The sequence below is a fragment of the Haliotis cracherodii genome, unplaced genomic scaffold (assembly GCF_022045235.1).
Source record: "Haliotis cracherodii isolate W230 unplaced genomic scaffold, xgHalCrac1.p SCAF_2, whole genome shotgun sequence".
NCBI classification, from domain to species: domain Eukaryota; kingdom Metazoa; phylum Mollusca; class Gastropoda; order Lepetellida; family Haliotidae; genus Haliotis; species Haliotis cracherodii.
Window position 1 is genome coordinate 23,697,719 of NW_027266275.1, and position 18,957 is coordinate 23,716,675.

The 18,957-nt window shown below is 40.3% G+C and overlaps 1 protein-coding gene across 1 annotated transcript; it reads left to right on the forward strand.

Moving 5' to 3' along the window:
* Window positions 1–361: 361 nt before the first annotated feature.
* On the forward strand, window positions 362–15,811 carry LOC139467784 (retinoid-inducible serine carboxypeptidase-like). Its single transcript, XM_071249290.1, has 12 exons — window positions 362–482; window positions 3,384–3,526; window positions 4,431–4,520; window positions 5,864–6,019; window positions 7,362–7,436; window positions 8,179–8,289; window positions 9,287–9,506; window positions 10,986–11,099; window positions 12,213–12,275; window positions 12,494–12,571; window positions 13,448–13,596; window positions 14,914–15,811. The coding sequence occupies exons 1-12, from the start codon at window positions 410–412 to the stop codon at window positions 14,974–14,976; spliced, it is 1,335 nt and encodes a 444-aa protein (XP_071105391.1). The 5' UTR covers window positions 362–409; the 3' UTR covers window positions 14,977–15,811.
* The last annotated feature ends 3,146 nt before the right edge of the window (window positions 15,812–18,957 follow it).

Sequence of the window (18,957 nt, forward strand, 5' to 3'; positions counted from 1 at the left end):
GTATTTATAAATACAATGTCTGTGTGGCGACACACCTCTTGTTATAGCGCGATTAATCGCGATAAACATGTTCGTCCAAAAACGTACGATCCGACAAATAAATTCATGGTTTTTTTCATATTTGTATTGATACAGTCCACACGGCAATAACATCTTTCTAACAAATTATCAATCTCCAACAAAGCAAAACAAAATTAATCTATCACTAGAGAGTTCCGAGGTCCTGTTCAGTGCAAGCGATAACTAAGACCTGATTTTAATAACATTGTACCAGCAACGACATGAGATTGCCTGCGCGTTCAGGGTGAGAGGCTATTTTTAGAAACGCAAGTCACGAGGGGAATCCCATGTCCAGCACGTGATCTCATGTGAACGTCCCACCTAGTTCAGTGCTGAAGAAACATACAACATGGAGGAGTATCTGTTAGTGGTTCTGCTCGCAGTTGCGTTCAGCTGTGTGTCCACAGGATATGTGGGAAACGGTAAGATTCAGTGACGACATGTTTAATGCACGACATTACTCGTCGGCACAAAATATTCTGTATAAATATGTAAACCAAATATACTTCCTGCATCTGCAACAGAAGAGATTGGACGGTGAGATCTAGTACGATTATTCTTCAGAGATGTTCCTCCTGCACATATACAGAACCTTCCAGTTTCCGAGGCATTATCTGTATACTTTATACTAGGGTAGGCCTGGGACGAGTCCAAATTCACTACCCGGGTACCCACCCCCCTATTACCCGACCCACTGTAGGTCTCAAGAGATAGGTAAAACATGTCCGATTGAGAAAGTTGGACGGTACTCCTGTCAAAATAAATATAGATACAGGTATAATCCGATCTTGTCATACATACACTGACGTTGACTGATGTTTTATCATTATGCAAACATATAAAGTCAGAAGGAATGTGTGCAAAGTCAAAGAAAATTTATCACTTATAGTGTAACCATGGAGTTCTAGATATTTTTTGCCATTAAACAATATAATCACGTGACTAATCACGGATCCGGGTAGTCCTGGGTACTGAGTAGGACCCGGGTACCCGAGTTACCCGTCCCAGCCCTACTTTAGGGGTGTCATTAACGTGGCAATAACGCCCGCACTTCGTGTGTATCAAAGAGCAGAATGGGAAAAGGAACAACCAAGCACAGCCACATATGTAGCCGAGAACCGCTATGGGGTCCTACAGTCAGGACATGACCCTACATCATTGTGTCAGTGTGTGTCTGTGGCTTCTTGTTCTAGTCCAGATTAATGCCGATTTTATAGTGCTAGCTAGACGAACATCTAGTCTCTGAAATGAACATATCGTACAGAAAAAACAGTTGTTCAATTATCTTAATAAAAATATAATAAAAGGGAGCCCAGAGACTCTCTTCATTTACTGCAGTAATCTAGACTTGCCAAACATTATAGACTTGCATGGGCTGTATTTGATATATAATTGTATCAGGGTCTGTAAGACAGACTAAGTGCTAGCCAACTGAGATACCATGCCGCAGTTTAAAATGGATACCCCACTCACAGTATACTGACCCCAATGTAATAACATTATTTAATAAAGGTTGTAATCATGGCATTAGCAAACTGATTTGCGCAAAATGTCACAATCAAAACTCATAAAAACAAAGGTTGATGCTATGCCTGTGTGTCGTGACTGTAGGACCCCATCGCGGGTCTCAGGTAAGCCACATGAAGTCTAGTAGACGTTCGTGAAAAACATCTACATTTAGTGGTGTACCCAACCTGCTCATAGTGGCACCATTAAGGCCACAGTAAAGTCATTATTAGATTTTCTACCCCATCCACCTCCCAACCAAACACCCAGCCTCTTGTCCCCCTGTATCCGTCTTACAGTACCGATCTTGTATTGACGAAGTTCCATTTTCACTGGTCCCTGCACCACTCATTAAAATATCATATTTGTCATGTCATGCAATGTTGAGATGAGGTGAAATGGTGTTTTAACTTTACGTTCAAGATTATTACACTTAAATAGCGATGTGCATGCACATGTGTGTCTGTCTGTCGGGGGCACGGGTGGCCCAGTCGTCTAAGGCGCCGCGATTCGCTGTGCAGAGTTGCGTCCCCTGGACACTCCTGAAACCTATGATTGTGGGTTCGAAACCCGGTTCGCCCCGATTATGTTTCTAGGTTTGTCAGCACCATACCCGTGCTCGTGGGTTTCACCGAAGTGGTAAACGTCTGAGACCTGCATCACTTCGGGCTTTCCTCCCACATTAAGCTGACACGCGGTGATATAACTGGAATACTGTTAAAAGCGGTGTTAAACCCAACTCACTCACTCACTGTCTGTCTGTCTGTCTGTGTCTGTGTGTATGTGGCTGCATGTTCTAGTCCAGACTAATGCCGATTTTATAGTGCTAGCCCACTGAGATACCATGCCGCAGTTTAAAATGGATACCTCTACTCGACACCAATACAGTCACCCTTCTTATTCCCATTTCATATTTTAACCTAGAACTTTGTAGTATTTCATAAACAACCTATTAAGTTTCTCCAAAATACCCTTGTTATACCTACTCTCTCAGTAAATGGATAATGATCCCAATACGTTTAGAGTGAAGTTTCCCAGTCTGTCAGTGCTTACGACAACAAACATGGTGTTAAATCATTTGACACTATGAAGTACATGATGTGGTTCAGTCAGCTTTCTGATCCTCTATGGTTTCTTGAGTCACACTAGTGCATGAAAATATGTCATAAACTTTGATTTTTTTTAAAAATGACACATGATAATGTTTTGTTTGTTTGTTTGTTTGTTGTTTAATGCCGCACTCAGCAATATTCCAGCTATATGACGGCGGTCTGTAAATAATCGAGTCTGGACCAGAAAATCCAGTGATTGACATCATGAGCATCAATTTATGCAATTAGGATATGATTACATGCATCAGTGAGCATGACCACCTGATCCTGTTATTCGCCTCTTACGACAAGCATGGGTTGCTGAAGACCTGTTCTAACCCGGATCTTCACGAGTCGTCATATGACAAAGATATTATTACCTTAGTGTGTTTTTGTATCATAAGTGTCATATATGAGGCATATAAAACAAAAGTATTTATAAGGCTCAAATACAATTATATTTCTAATGTACAATATTTACAATACAAAAACACATGAGGGTAATAACCTCTTTGTCATATAATGTCATTAATAAAATAATCAAACCTTAAGACATACAAAAGCACACAAAGGTAATAATTTCTATGTATCCATTTTTAAATAGAACTCCTGTGATTTAGTTGACGAGAAGCTGCAATATTAATGTACTGTACCAGATGTAGGGCCACAAGAAAGTTTCACAATATAACATTCCAGCTAAGTTGTGTTTTTTCTTCCCACTACAAGAGGACTGGATGAGATACTCGTCACCAGGGGGCGCTGACCAGGAATGGGCGTATGTGGATGTGCGTCCCGGGGCCCATATGTTTTACTGGCTGTACCGAACCACCTCCCCCAGCTCCAAGGCTCCCCTTGTCATGTGGTTACAGGTGTGCGGAGATTATTTGATATTAATTATGCATTCTTAAAAATATTGAATTCAGTTCCATTAAAAAAACAATTTTAATTTAATAACATGGATGAAAGAAATACCAGTGAGTGTTCAGTTTTTCTTAAGTCTTCTCTGTTTCTTTTAGACTTTGCAATCAATACAGTGATTTTGACACAAAAATCTGTATGTAGGTCAATGACTTGGACCCAGGAAAAGTAATAGGTCAATGGCAAAAGTCAACAAGTCAAATCAACAAAAATGATGGAAGAACCGTAACAACAAATCAATGCAATACTGTTTGTGATCCAATGATCTGGCCATGAACGTGGCAGTAAAAAAAGCGTTTGACAAGTCACTATAGCTCGAGACAGTGTTGCCCTATGATACAGAAAGTATGATGCAAAGACATGCGATGCTTAGAATTTCAACTAGATTTTTAATGGCTGTGCCTTGTTTTATTGAATCTATACTGTAAGTAGGACTAATCCTTACTATTTTTTTTCAATTATGAAATTATGAATTGTGAGGCCTTGCTTAGCATTTCTATCGGTCAAAAGTCCGACTATTTAAACAAACCATCTGTCAAATTGAAATTTTATCAGTCAATGACCTGTGACCGACGTCCATCTGAAACCCTGCAATATTGGTGTTTGCTGGTGTATTTCCTCTTGTTTGTTTTTTAAATTCTGGATTGTTTTAAAGATAAACTACAACAGGAAATTAAAAAAGTATATAATTTTGGCTCTGACCCCCAAATGTGTAGCTTTGTACAGATGTTGTCACAAGGAAGAGTGTTGGATGCTGATGTGGTGTCACACTTCTGCTGTAACACAAGCTGGTGTCCATTTCATGGCATTGAAACCAGAAACCATTGTGGATGACTGTTTGCTTATATTGTACAGGGAGGCCCAGGTGGATCGTCCACTGGTTTTGGCAATTTTGAGGAAATTGGCCCATTAGATGTCAAGCAGCGTCCAAGGAACACGACCTGGGTAAGTGAGCCCCATCGACTCTCTGCACGCAGGCCCTGATGACTAGCATCCTGTTGCTGTATCATTTAGTGATCTATAAATCTTGGTACATGGGGAAGAAGCTAGGTCTCATCTTGTTTCTGAATCCGAATTCTGCTGGAGATATGTTTTTGAGAATACCTGTAGGATATTTCTATGTGTTGACTCATGAAAAAAGAATTGCCATTTTGTCATTAAAGACTTGATTAAGACACACACCAGACCAAACATAATCCACACCCAGGACCAAACATAATCCACACATCAGACCAAACATATTCCACACCCAGGACCAAACATAATCCACACTCCAGACCAAACATAATCCACACTCCAGACAAAACATAATCCTCACATTAGACCAGACATATTCCACACATCGGCCAAACATAATCCACACACCAGACCAAACATAATCCGCACATTAGACCAAACATATTCCACACACCAGACCAAACATAATCCGCACATTAGACCAGACATATTCCGCACATCAGACCGAACATATTCCACACATCAGACCAAACATAATCCACACATCAGACCAAACACATTCCACACACCAGACCGAACATAATCCGCACATTAGACCAGACATATTCCGCACATCAGACCGAACATATTCCACACATCAGACCAAACATAATCCACACATCAGACCAAACACATTCCACACACCAGACCGAACATAATCCGCACATTAGACCAGACCTATTCCGCACATCAGACCGAACATATTCCACACATCAGACCAAACATATTCCACACATCAGACCAAACATAATCCACACGTCAGACCGAACATATTCCACAAACCAGACCAAACATAATACACACACCAAACCAAACATAATACACACACCAGACCAAACATATTCCACACACCAGACCAAACATAATCCACACATCAGACCAAACATATTCCACACGTCAGACCGAACATATTCCACACACCAGACCAAACATATTCCACACACAGACAAAACATATTCCACACATCAGACCAAACATATTCCACACACCAGACCAAACATATTCCACACACCAGACCAAACATATTCCACACACAGACCAAACATATTCCACACACCAGACCAAACATGTTCCACACATCAGACCAAACATATTCCACACACCAGACCAAACATATTCCACACACCAGACCAAACATATTCCACACATCAGACCAAACATATTCCACACATCAGACCGAACATATTCCACACCAGACCAAACATGTTCCACACACCAGACCAAACATATTCCACACATCAGACCAAACATGTTCCACACACCAGACCAAACATGACATGATGTTTTTTCAGCTGTCCTTAGCCAGCCTGCTGTTTGTTGACAACCCCGTTGGAACAGGCTTCAGCTATGTTGACAATGACGACGCCTACACCACGGATGTTCAGATGATAGCTGCAGATCTCCTCACCACCTTCCAGGCTTTCCTCAAGAAGGCGCCAGAGTTTCAGGTGGGTGGGATGAGGATGTAGTTAATCCTCGACTCATATTTGATGACACTTTGTTGTTGAAGGGAATGAAATGCATTTATAGTCGCAATTAAAACATTGATGTGTAAAATGTGTAAATTGATTATCCTTGTCTTCAAGACAAATCTTCCTGCGAAAGACTAGTATTAAGGATGCCTACTGATCTGTATCAAGAGTGTTTAACCTTTTTTGTGATAGTTTATGTATTATTTTAAATCTAAATGATGTAATCAAACTGTCCAATTGTGAAAAGAAAGGGTTAGTCTGCATTGTGCTAGACCCACTTATTACTACTGTGCCCAATACTGTGCCTCTGAGCGGGCCCAGCTAAACACCTGCCAAGACTGTAGAGACATATAGGTACATTCTAGAGAAAGATTTTTAAAAAGTTTGCTTGAAATCTGTTGTTATCGCATCTTTCATGTTTTAATTGCTTTCCCATGTGTAGATTGCTCTCCCATGTGCAAATTGCTCTCCCATGTGTAAATTGCTCTCCCATGTGTAAATTGCTGCTCCATGTGTAAATTTATCTCCCATGTGTAAATTGCTTTCCCATGTGTAATATACTTTCACATGTGTAAATTGCTCTCCCATGCGTAAATTGCTCTCACATGTGTAAATTGCTTTCCCATGTGTAATTTACTTTCCCATGTGTAATTTACTTTGCCATGTGTAATTTGCTTTCCCATGTGTAATTTGCTTTCCCATGTGTAAATTGCTGCTCCATGTGTAAATTTCTCTCCCATGTGTTATTTGCTTTCCCATGTGTAAATTGCTCTCCCATGTGTAAATTGCTCTCCCATGTGTAATTTACTTTGCCATGTGTAATTTGCTTTCCCATGTGTAATTTACTTTGCCATGTGTAATTTGCTTTCCCATGTGTAATTTACTTTGCCATGTGTAATTTGCTTTCCCATGTGTAATTTACTTTGCCATGTGTAATTTGCTTTCCCATGTGTAATTTACTTTGCCATGTGTAATTTGCTTTCCCATGTGTAATTTACTTTGCCATGTGTAATTTGCTTTCCCATGTGTAATTTGCTTTCCCATGTGTAAATTGCTCTCCCATGTGTAATTTGCTTTCCCATGTGTAATTTGCTTTCCCATGTGTAAATTGCTCTCCCATGTGTAAATTGCTCTCCCATGTGTAATTTGCTCTCCCATGTGTAAATTGCTCTCCCATGTGTAAATTGCTCTCCCATGTGTAAATTGCTCTCCCATGTGTAAATTGCTCTCCCATGTGTAAATTGCTCTCCCATGTGTAAATTGCTCTCCCATGTGTAAATTGCTCTCCCATGCATAAATTGCTCCATGTGTTGTACAGGGTGTGCCCTTCTATGTGTTCACCGAGTCCTATGGTGGGAAGATGACCTCTGCCTTTGCCCAGGTCCTTTACAAGGTTGGTATATATCTCTCCATTCTCTTCCCTAGTGTACATTAAAGATGGTACTTGTTGTTACCCTGCCTGGCACTGACATTATGGGGCTAAAACAAAGACTGGTCAACTTGGAGTCAGTGTATTGTGTCTGATTGGGTTATTCATGTTAAACTGTGGTATCTCAGTGGGCTAGCACTATAAAATCAGCCTTTTTTTTTACTTTTTACCCCTTTGAAAACCAAATGTAGAATGTTGTGGACAACTCTCTCTCTTCCTTAGAGAGGATTTTGATATTTTGGACCTGTCTCCTTTAAAAAGGCTTGATCTGCCCTTGACGACGCTATATGAGTGCAATAATCTGGAAAGTGTTGTTAAACCCAATTTCACCTCACCTATTAACGAGTATGTCTCTCCATTCTATTAACGAGTATGTCTCTCCATTCTATTAACGAGTATGTCTCTCCATTCTATTAACGAGTATGTTTCTCCATTTTCTTCACCATTAATTTCAATAGACATTTTGTATCACAGATAATGCTGAAAGATATGTGCTAATATTTTGGTATAATGAGTTAAATTTCAATTCTTTTGCAAAATTAGAGTAGGCTTGTTTAATATATCTGGCCTTAGTTTCTGACGATGAGTCTGTGATGTACATTGAATCTTGTCAATCTTGTCAGTCAGTCTACTTCAAAATGTTAAGACTTGTGTCGCACATGTGTGATTATATGCATTCAGTGATAACACACCATATCATCCTTAGGCTATCCAGTCCAAGTCGGTAACGTGTGACTTCCGTGGCATCGCCCTTGGAGACTCCTGGATCTCTCCGATCGACTCTGTCCTAGCCTGGGGACCCTACCTCTACACAAATGTGAGAAATGGCCTTTCAACATTCATCTTAATATTCATTAGTGTGCCTTTGTAGGCTACAAGCCTTGTCACAGGTTGCTGATACCGAAATACAAGAGATACGACTTGTAGACAGTCAGTGCAACTGTTGGTGTGTTGTGTCATGTATTGGTGCAACTGTTGGTGTGTTGTGTCATGTATTGGTGCAACTGTTGGTGTGTTTTGTCATGTATTGGTGCAACTGTTGGTGTATTGTGTCATGTATTGGTGCAACTGTTTGTGTGTTGTGTCAGGTATTGGTGCAACTGTTGGTGTGTTGTGTCATGTATTGGTGCAACTGTTGGTGTATTGTGTCATGTATTGGTGCAACTGTTGGTGTGTTGTGTCAGGTATTGGTGCAACTGTTGGTTTGTTGTGTCAGGTATTGGTGCAACTGTTGGTGTGTTGTGTCAGGTATTGGTGCAACTGTTGGTGTGTTGTATCAGGTATTGGTGCAACTGTTGGTGTGTTGTATCAGGTATTGGTGCAACTGTTGGTGTGTTGTATCAGGAATTGGTTCAACTGTTCGTGTGTTGTGTCAGGTATTGGTGCAACTGTTGGTGTGTTGTGTCAGGTATTGGTGCAACTGTTGGTGTGTTGTATCAGGTATTGGTGCAACTGTTGGTGTGTTGTATCAGGTATTGGTGCAACTGTTGGTGTGTTGTGTCAGGTATTGGTGCAACTGTTGTTGTGTTGTGTCAGGCATTGGTGCAACTGTTGGTGTGTTGTATCAGGTATTGGTGCAACTGTTGGTGTGTTGTATCAGGTATTGGTGCAACTGTTGGTGTGTTGTGTCAGGTATTGGTGCAACTGTTGTTGTGTTGTGTCAGGCATTGGTGCAACTGTTCGTGTGTTGTATCAGGTATTGGTGCAACTGTTGGTGTATTGTGTCAGGCATTGGTGCAACTGTTGGTGTGTTGTGTCATGTATTAGTGCAAACTGTTGATGTGTCGTGTCAGGTATTGGTGCAACTGTTGTAGTCACTGGTAGACCGGAAGGGATTGGAAGCTGTGAATAATTCGGCACAAGAGACAGCAGACCTGGTTCAACAAGGCCAGTGGGTCAAAGCAACAGAGCAGTGGGGCACAACTGAAAATGTTGTGGAGAAAGAGACGAATGGTGTCAACTTCTACAACATCCTAGACTGGGGTGGCAGTGAGCGAGTGAGGGTGGCAGACAGACAGGATCTCACATATCTAGGTATGTGAAACTGCCTCACAAACCACTCTACAGTCAGATTCCTTTATAATGAGCAGGGCCTGGTTGTGTCAAACCTTTGTTAACTAATGAGTTCATCAAACACTAACCATTTATTAAATTGTTCAGGTTATATCAGTAATGGTAGCATTAAAATGGATTGTACAAAGAAGTAATTAAGTTTTGAAGTAATTATAGTGGCCCTAAGATTTCTGAGACCCTTGACAGGATTCGAACCACGGACCTTCTGATATGAGGTATGACGTCATGTCCACATGACCAAAGGTTAACCCTGTCAGCAAGCTGACAAGGTAAGGATATCTGTTTTGGGATGACACCATGTCCTGCTACATACTCCCCTGTCAACAGAAGGCAGAAGTCCATGGGCTGCATTAGAAGGGTACTGAAACTTATTTTAATAAACTAAGTTTAATATGAACTTGCTCAGCCCCACAATGAGTTCCGTGATGGGATTCAAACCATGGACCTTCTGATCACGAGCTTGGACGCCTTGTCCACATGACCAAAGAGGTCAACCCCATCAGCAAGCTGACAAGGTAAGGATGTCAGCTGTGGGATGACTCCACGCCCTGCTACAGTAGTTTAAAATTTTCATTAACTTATCATGCTTATCACCAGCATTGAGTATTCCCATATAAATTTCCCACAATTCCTCTTCCTGTCATGTGACATCAGTCTAGCAGTTCCTGTATGGTCTTGTAGATCATTTATCCAAATAATGGTGCCCTAATGGAGTTATGACCTTGATACAGTTATCACATCCATTCACAAAGAAAGTGTGGCCCTTGAAGATCTGGGTAGAATAGTTCTTCATCTACCCATGCTTTCCGTAACAGGCAACTATGCTAGTCATAACATGCGACTAACAGGATCGGGTTATCAGACTCGCTTGCTTGCTTGATGCATGTAATGGTGTCCCAATTGCGTAGATTGATGCTCATGATATCAATCACTGGATAGTCTGGTCTCAATTATTTACAGACTGCTGTCAAATAGCTGGAATATCAAACAAACAAACAAAACATGCAGGAAATGTAATGATTGTTGATTGAAGAATCTTATGTGTGATTTGAATAATATTAAAAGAACATTTTTGATTAATAAAAATCATAGCATTTATAAAGAAATATTTAGATATATCTACAATTGTGTTGCATTGTATTTATTACAGTTCAGTTGTTTATTAAATATTTGATAACTATATATTAATATAATCATGATAATAAGTAAAAAAACTCACTCACTCCCTTTGATATGAATGAAACAACTACGGCCGTGAGTAAAGTAGATGTAGATAAAATAAGCACATCTCTTGACATTCAAAGTTTGGCAAGTCACAATAAATGGCTGTCTCAAATAAAAGTGTCTCCCAAAATATTAACTTGGTCAGCCCTAATAGACATCCAAAACTGTAAAGTGTTTTGACGTTATGCCCAAGTCATATATGATCTTGTTTGTCAGAGAAGTTATATACTCGCCATGTTGCCCCACTCCAAGCCATGTCGCTGGACCAGCTGATGAACGGACCAATCAGAGAGAAGCTGAAGATCATCCCGAGGAATGTTACCTGGGGAGGTGGGTTGTCATAGTTACCAACATCAGCACATATGTAAATATCTGTGCATTTTGCCATTGACAAAATCCATATATTTTACTCTCCTATATTACTTCAAAAAAGGTAAAGAACACCCCATTCTTTCATATGACTATAGACACCTGAAGATCCAGATAAAATAGGTCTTCAGCAACCCATGCTTGCAGTAAAAGGCGACTATGCTTGTCGTAACAGGCAGCTAACGGGATCAGGTGGTCAGACTCGCTGACTTGATGCATATCGTCGTATTCCAATTGCGTGGATCCATGCTCATCATATCAATCACTGGATTGTCTGGTCCAGACAGGATTATTTACAGACCACCGTCACATAGATGGAATATTTTTGAGTGCGGCGTTAAACAACAAACAAAAATATTACAAAAGTTAATCTGTCATGGCATGACATATTAACTGTCATAACATGAAAAATCAGGTGTACTTTAACTTCTTTCAAGTAGTATATAAATATTGCGCTTTGTTGTGAGATTCTTTGATGTCATCCTTTTGTAACAATGTTTATGTTCAATGTAATGCAAGCTTACAGGTAATACCTGTAGATTTAACCATGTTAATTCACTGGTTTTACAAATATGTTGAATGAATCTACATGAGCAAAATATTTTGAGTGCATTGTTGATTGGAATTAAGCAAAACACTTATAATAGCCTTTAAACAAGATATGGCACAGTATATGCATAATACATTGCTCAAATAAATGACAGGCATTCTTAGTGTTTAGCACAACTATTTCGTAAGCCACATGAAGTGGCCACCCCACCAAATTAAGTAACCCTTTCAAGGTTAAGGTCTACACTGCTGGTCACCATGACATCACATTGTTTGGGACACAAATGATGTGACATCATGATCAGATATAGAAATGTGCCAAATTTAAACCTCTCTGTTGTCCCTCAAACTTTAAATACCTTTTTAGTCAATTTTTTTCCTGGTTCCTGGCCAAAATGGATTGTAGCTCATCAGTGGATGTCAAATGCGCTGTTTCAGAGGTGGTTATTGTGATTTGAAACCTCTGATTGAGGTGAATCAGAATGGAGTGATTACCTAATTTACCTGGTAGAATTGTACTTACAGGTCAGGCAGGAATGGTGTTTGTGAAACAGCAGGGAGACTTCATGAAGCCAGTCACAGACATAGGTAGGATGTTGGCAGCTGACCCCTGTTCCTGTGTTTTCCGGTATTGATCCTCAATGCAGTGTGTACTCATCATAAAATACCAGTAACTATTTCATCTGTTATTTAAATCCTGCTACCCCAATAACCAATACCCTGCTACCTCATTAAAGCTCAAACATTCTGAGGTACTTCTTACAGGGCAATTCAGTGATCTAATGTTTAGTTACATCTTGTTCCAGTGGACTATCTGGTGACTGAAACCACACTGGAGGTTGTAGTGTACAGTGGACAGCTGGACCTCATTGTGGAGACACTCGGTAGGTCAGCCTCATTGTGGAGACACTAGGTAGGTCAGCCTCATTGTGGAGACACTAGGTAGGTCAGCCTCACTGTGGAGACACTCGGTAGGTCAGCCTCATTGTGGAGACACTATGTAGGTCAGCCTCATTGTGGAGACACTAGGTAGGTCAGCATCATTGTGGAGACACTAGGTAGGTCAGCATCATTGTGGAGACACTAGGTAGGTCAGCCTCATTGTGGAGACGCTCGGAAGGTCAGCCTCACTGTGGAGACACTCGGTAGGTCAGCCTCATTGTGTAGACACTAGGTAGGTCAGCCTCACTGTGGAGACACTCGGTAGGTCAGACTCATTGTGGAGACACTAGGTAGGTCAGCCTCATTGTGGAGACACTATGTAGGTCAGCCTCATTGTGGAGACACTAGGTAGGTCAGCATCATTGTGGAGACACTATGTAGGTCAGTCTTATTGTGGAGACACTTTGTAGGTCGGCCTCAATGTGGAGACACTAGGTAGGTCAGTCCCATTGTGGAGACACTATGTTGGTCAGCCTCATTGTGGAGACACTATGTTGGTCAGCCTCATTGTGGAGACACTATGTAGGTCAGTCTCATTGTGGAGACACTATGTAGGTCAGCCTCATTGTGGAGACACTATGTAGGTCAGCCTCATTGTGGAGACACATGGGTGGGTCAGCCTCATTTTAAATCAAATTTATTCACACTACCCTGAAGATATTTTTTTCTTGAACCAAGGATAATGAATAATTGTGTGACCATTTGTCCTATAATCTATGAAAGTGTAAGTGGTTGAATTAGTGATGTAAATCAAGGTTTCCGTTTGATGATCTGACCTTGAGTACTTCCTGGATATGTGACCAATTGGTTTCCTTCAGGCACAGAGGCATGGGTGTATCGACTGCAGATTGCCGACATGTTCAGACAGGCCATCAGGACACCACTCATGGTTCATGGAATCACTAACGGGTTTGTGAAGACTGCCAGAAACTTCTCCTTTTACTGGATACTGAAGGCTGGTCACATGGTGAGTTGAATCTCAGGAAAGAACATGTCACTGTTATTGTCAGATGTCCATGAGGCATGCTAGTCAGCAATGTAACTTTTACTATGGTAACATAAATACATTAATGTCAAATGGAAAGTTGATATGTCGTTGCTGACTTGTCCACAATCTGTAGTAAAAACATCATCTTCTCAGAAACCACACTACCAATGAAGCTGAAACATACTTTTTCTAACCAATAATGACACCCCAATTTGCTAAAAAGGTATCGAATCCTATTTTCAATATGGCTGCCATAATAAAAAACTAAGGAGTAATGTAATTGTGTTCAAATTATCAGGATACTTGTGTTAGTTTTCCGTAATTATGCAGAAGATATCTGAATATCAACGCTGACAGCAAGTTTTGTAAAGCAGCTTTCCTTACAATAAATGTTCTATTTATATTGTGCATATTTCCACACCACTGGGGGCGGTCGGGTAGCCTAGTGGTTAAAGCAGTCGCTCGTCACGCCGAAGACCCGGGTTCGAATCCCGACATGGGTACAATGTGTGAAGCCCATTTCTGGTGTCCCCCGCCGTGATATTGCTGGAATATTGCTAAAAGCGGCATAGAACCAAACTCACTCACTTACTCCACACCACTGGGGGGGCATACTCAAAAGCGCTACTATAACCCCGGTCACTGGATCAATGTGCACTCAAGAATAATTCTCAGCTCCCTGGGGATCATACAACCTAAGCCGCCTGTTCGGCTCTAGAAGGTTAACAACCACATTGTCATCTCATCCTACCGGGTATACATTCACTGCTGGATGAATGTGAACAGAGGCACATTTCGAACAAAGTCACTTGACTAAAGAGACACCACATGTGCTTCAGTTTTGGGCAGGACCGAAGCCCTTGAGACCGGTAAAGATCTGGGTAAAAATAGGTCTTCAGCAACCTATGCTTGCCGAAAAAGGCAACTATGCTTGTCGTAAGAGGCAACTAACGGGATCGGGTGGTCAGGCTCGCTGACTTGGTTGAAGCATGCCAGTTCCATGGATTGATGCTCTTGATACCAATCACTGGATTGTCTGGTCCAGACTGGATTATTTACAGACCGCCGTCATATAGCTGGAATATTGTTGAGTGCGGCATTAAACAACAAACCAACCAACCGATGCCCTAGAAACTGTCAACAGCCAAAACGCTGTCACCCATCCAAGGACTCTGTGGGACCGATGTTGCACCGGATTTGTGCGCTGTGCACAGGACCACGTATAAGCTGTGTGAGCTACAGTGCTGTTACACTGTTTTACCTTAGATTTTTACCTTAGATGTTGACTGTCAACAGGTTCCTGCAGACAATGGAGCTACCGCCCTAATGATGATGCGACGGGTCACAGGACAACAGTGAAAACTTAACTGGCAAGCAGAAGTGTACATTCCATATTTTTCACACAATCATATACCCATACACTTGAAAAATTGAAGAAGTAGAATTCCTTTTTTTAGATTTGAAAGCCTGTTAAATGTGTCAACGTTTATGTTGGTCATACTGTCAGAGCACAAGACTTGCTTTGTTTTAACCAAATGATAAAAGTACTTAATACCTGTGCAACTAAACCAAACCAGCTTCACTCTCTCCATCATTTCTCTAGGATACACTACCTCATGTCTTTGCATATAGCCACTACTTATGTTGTGTATATAGAGGTTTTAGAAAAAATAAAAATATTTTGACAATATTTTATTAATACTTCATCCATTTCAAAGTTCTCAGGCAGAATGGTCGGCATTTCCATTGTTTATAACAATTTTGTGGTTGTTCGATGCCTAACTCAGCAATATTACAGCCATATGTTGCACGTCACTCACTGGATTGTCTGGTCCAGCCTAGAATATTTACAGACCGTCATCATACAGATGGAATATTGCAGAGTGCGGCGTAAAACAACAAACAGCTATATGACCAGCTGAATATATACTCTGGGCTGGATAATCCATTGAATGTTATAGTGAACAATCCACACCATCAGGGTACGATGGCCCACAATCAACCAAGCCTCGAATGTCGAAGATTGCAAAGATTACTGGTTCATCAATTCTAACCTGGAATCCCAACATGGCTTACCAGGGATTGGGTTGATAAAATGTGTGACTTTTCTGATGGTGTATACTGGTTTCCATCACTTAGTCCAAATGTTATTTTTTTAATGTGAAGTGTACACAATAAAGAGCTTTTCCATTGACTGCGAAAGTCAAAATGTTTTATGGCTACTGAACATTCTGGTCCATATACCATCATAACACCATCCCAGAGTTGAGTGTGACATTAAACAAACCTGTGCTGTATAATATGTCATATTAATGGCCTGTGCACACTGATGACATATTTTGAGAATAACCCACAAGATAAGTGACCATGGAAATTATGTGTAGGTAATACATTGCAAGGTTCATTTAGCAATATAGCCCAAATGGTACCATGTTAAGTCTTTAAAGATCTGTGAACACAAAACAGTGCCATATTACTAAAGCTGATTTGGCAGTAAGTTTGGAAGTGATAGGTAGCATTCAGTTGGAAAAGTGTCTTTAGTGATGGGACTGATTAAAGTACACTGTCTCAACCTACAATTATAAGGTAATATACAATATCAATTAAATTTGGTCCATTTGTCAAACATTACAGTGAGATATGAATAAGACTTGCTTAGTCTGTTCATGGATGTTGTCATCCCAATTGTGTTGATTAAAGGGCAAGTTCACACGGAAATGAACCTTTTTTTCTTGTACTTTTTCCACATTAAAAGTGTTAACATAGAAGTGTCATAGACAAAAATATAAAAACATCATATTTAATTAACATATTTTTTGCACTAAAACGATTTATATTTTTCACATTTACCAAGTGTTCTATTTCCATAACAAAAACACCATGGCTTATGTCCCTTGCAATATGACGTCATTGGTGCCAATTGATAAACACTATGACGTCATCATGCTTTGTTAGAGCCGCTTCACGTGGTGTAGGTACAGTTTTGTGATTCTAGCATCTCAGATGCCAGCCAGAATTGTGTTATGCTGAGTCACCACTGCGCCGGAGTGTGTCGTAGACCATGTTGTTTTACCGCAAACTGGTCCTTGATATCTTTTGCGTTGAGAATAGACAGGGACCCAGTTGAATTGGCACCAATTACGTCATAATCTAAGGGGGATAACTCAGGCCTATTTCGCTCGTAAAACGAAGGCCTCATAACGGCATATCACTTTCACACTATTGTGAGCTTCCTACTTTCACTGTGAAAAAAAATGAGTGTATATTTTCAAACACAGATACTCACTAATTCTAAAATTGCGTTTTGTTTAGAAAAAGAAAGTGATTTTTGCGTGTACACTTCCCCTTTAATGCTCAATCACTGGACTGTATGGACCTGACTCGATTATTTGTAGACTACTGTCAAATACAGTACGTGGAATGGTGCCAAGTGCAGCTTCAAGCAACAGCATTTGTTTGTATTGGACATTGTGAGCGACCTGGATTTTAACAGTATTTGTTATACAACAACGAGGATGAGCTCAGCGAAAACATACGAACAATCAGGGATTGGAGTGAGCTGGGGTTAATCTCGCTTTGCACAGTATTTGAGTTATATCATGGAGCGTCAGCTTAATGTGGGAAGAAAGCCTTATGTGATGCAGGTTTCAAATGTTTACCACTGTAGAGCATGAATTTTAGTCTTTTTGAATTGTTACTTGATATTATATATATATACATATAGGTAATATTCCAAACATTCATTCAGGTGCAATACAGAGCCGAAAGGCTTGCTGGTCTGGATAAAAAAATATAAAAAAATATTTGGGCATCATTCTGTGCTCTTCAGCTGTTCCCAAATTGAAAAGTCAAAAATAGTTGGGCATATGTTTTTATTTCAACATTTCTGACTTAAAAATAACAATGTTTACACGACATGTCAAGATGAATAACAATTTATTGAATGGACAGATGATCACTGATTTCTTCAGTGGGAATACTGTATTTATTGAATATGGTATACTGCATAATAATGTTGAGTTATTGTTCACAAAGAATTCAGGTAATACATCTTTAACGGTATAAATGATCTACACTTCCACAAAAGAATTGTCTCATATATACCATACACATATACAATGCATATATGCCAAATATCAACACCCCAACATCTCAGACTTTATATTCTCCAAACAATGAAAGAAAACAAACTAGAAAGCTGTTTGTACTGCGAGGAAAAATAGCAGCAGCCCAACTCCTTTTCCTGAACACCCCTCAACTTCCCACCAGAATGGCATGAACAACCATTTTCACTTTTTAAAGACAGCTGACCTCACCCAATTTTCATCTTCAATCCCTTATGTCTGATTCAAACAACTTTGTACTTTCACAACTCAACTTCCGGTTTGGGACAAAATGTGCCCAATGCAACTTTTAAACAAAGTCCCATACCTCCAGCTACCTTATTGGTTCAGAACACACAGAAGCAGAAATACATTAAGAAGGACCATTCTAGTGACCTTCAACTTACATGAAGGTCACTCAAAACCTTCCCACTTCAATGTGGCACTATAAGAAATCTATGTACCAGATTTCATCTTAATACAGTCAACACTTCTTGAGTTGATTGTGAACATCTCATTTTATGTATAACCTCGACAGTAAATTTCAGTAACATCAGGTGTCATATTTGAGAACATACTAAAGGGCTCTCCAGCATAAAACCCAATTGTGAAGTCTCTAGGTGTAATTCAATGTGAAAAAAAAGGAGTGAGTGATTTGGGTTTAAGACCGCTTTTAACAGTATTCCAGTTATATCACGGCATGTCAGCTTAATGTGGGAGGAAAGCCCGAAGTGATGCAGGTCTCAGACATTTACCACTTTGATGAAACCCACAAGCACAGGTATGGTGCTGACAAGTGACCTCAAATCCTTTGAAGTTTGTTTGTTGTTTGACGCCACACTCAGCAACATTCCAGCTACATGACGGCGGTCTGTAAATAACCGAGTCTGGACCAGACAAGCCAGTGATTGACATCATGAGCATCAATCAACGCCCAATCAATCTGGGGCAAAATTCATTTCATCCAATTCGTCTCACGGTATCTTAAACATGATTCTTTCGTAGACTTATTCTCTCCAATGGCTCTCGTAACCTCAAAGAAGGGTTCCTCCACATGAAGACAACCAGAGCTTTCTGACATTCAGATGACTTCCCCAAAACATCTTTCAGAAAACAAACATACAACACACAAATCATCCTTTGAGTGTCACATCAATACTGTTTGCTCTGCACATCCTTGCTAGATGCTTGGCTTGGCCTCATAGAAATGCCATTATTCAGATAAAGGAATCTTGAG

What these genes read in the sequence shown, in the direction of transcription:
- LOC139467784 (XM_071249290.1), top strand. Translation starts at nt 410, where the DNA reads ATGGAGGAGTATCTGTTAGTGGTTCTGCTCGCAGTTGCGTTCAGCTGT. An exon ending in GAGGAATGTTACCTGGGGAG is followed by an intron (nt 11,100 to 12,212) that starts GTGGGTTGTCAT and finishes TTGTACTTACAG; the next exon opens with GTCAGGCAGGAATGGTGTTT. An exon ending in GAAGCCAGTCACAGACATAG is followed by an intron (nt 12,276 to 12,493) that starts GTAGGATGTTGG and finishes ATCTTGTTCCAG; the next exon opens with TGGACTATCTGGTGACTGAA.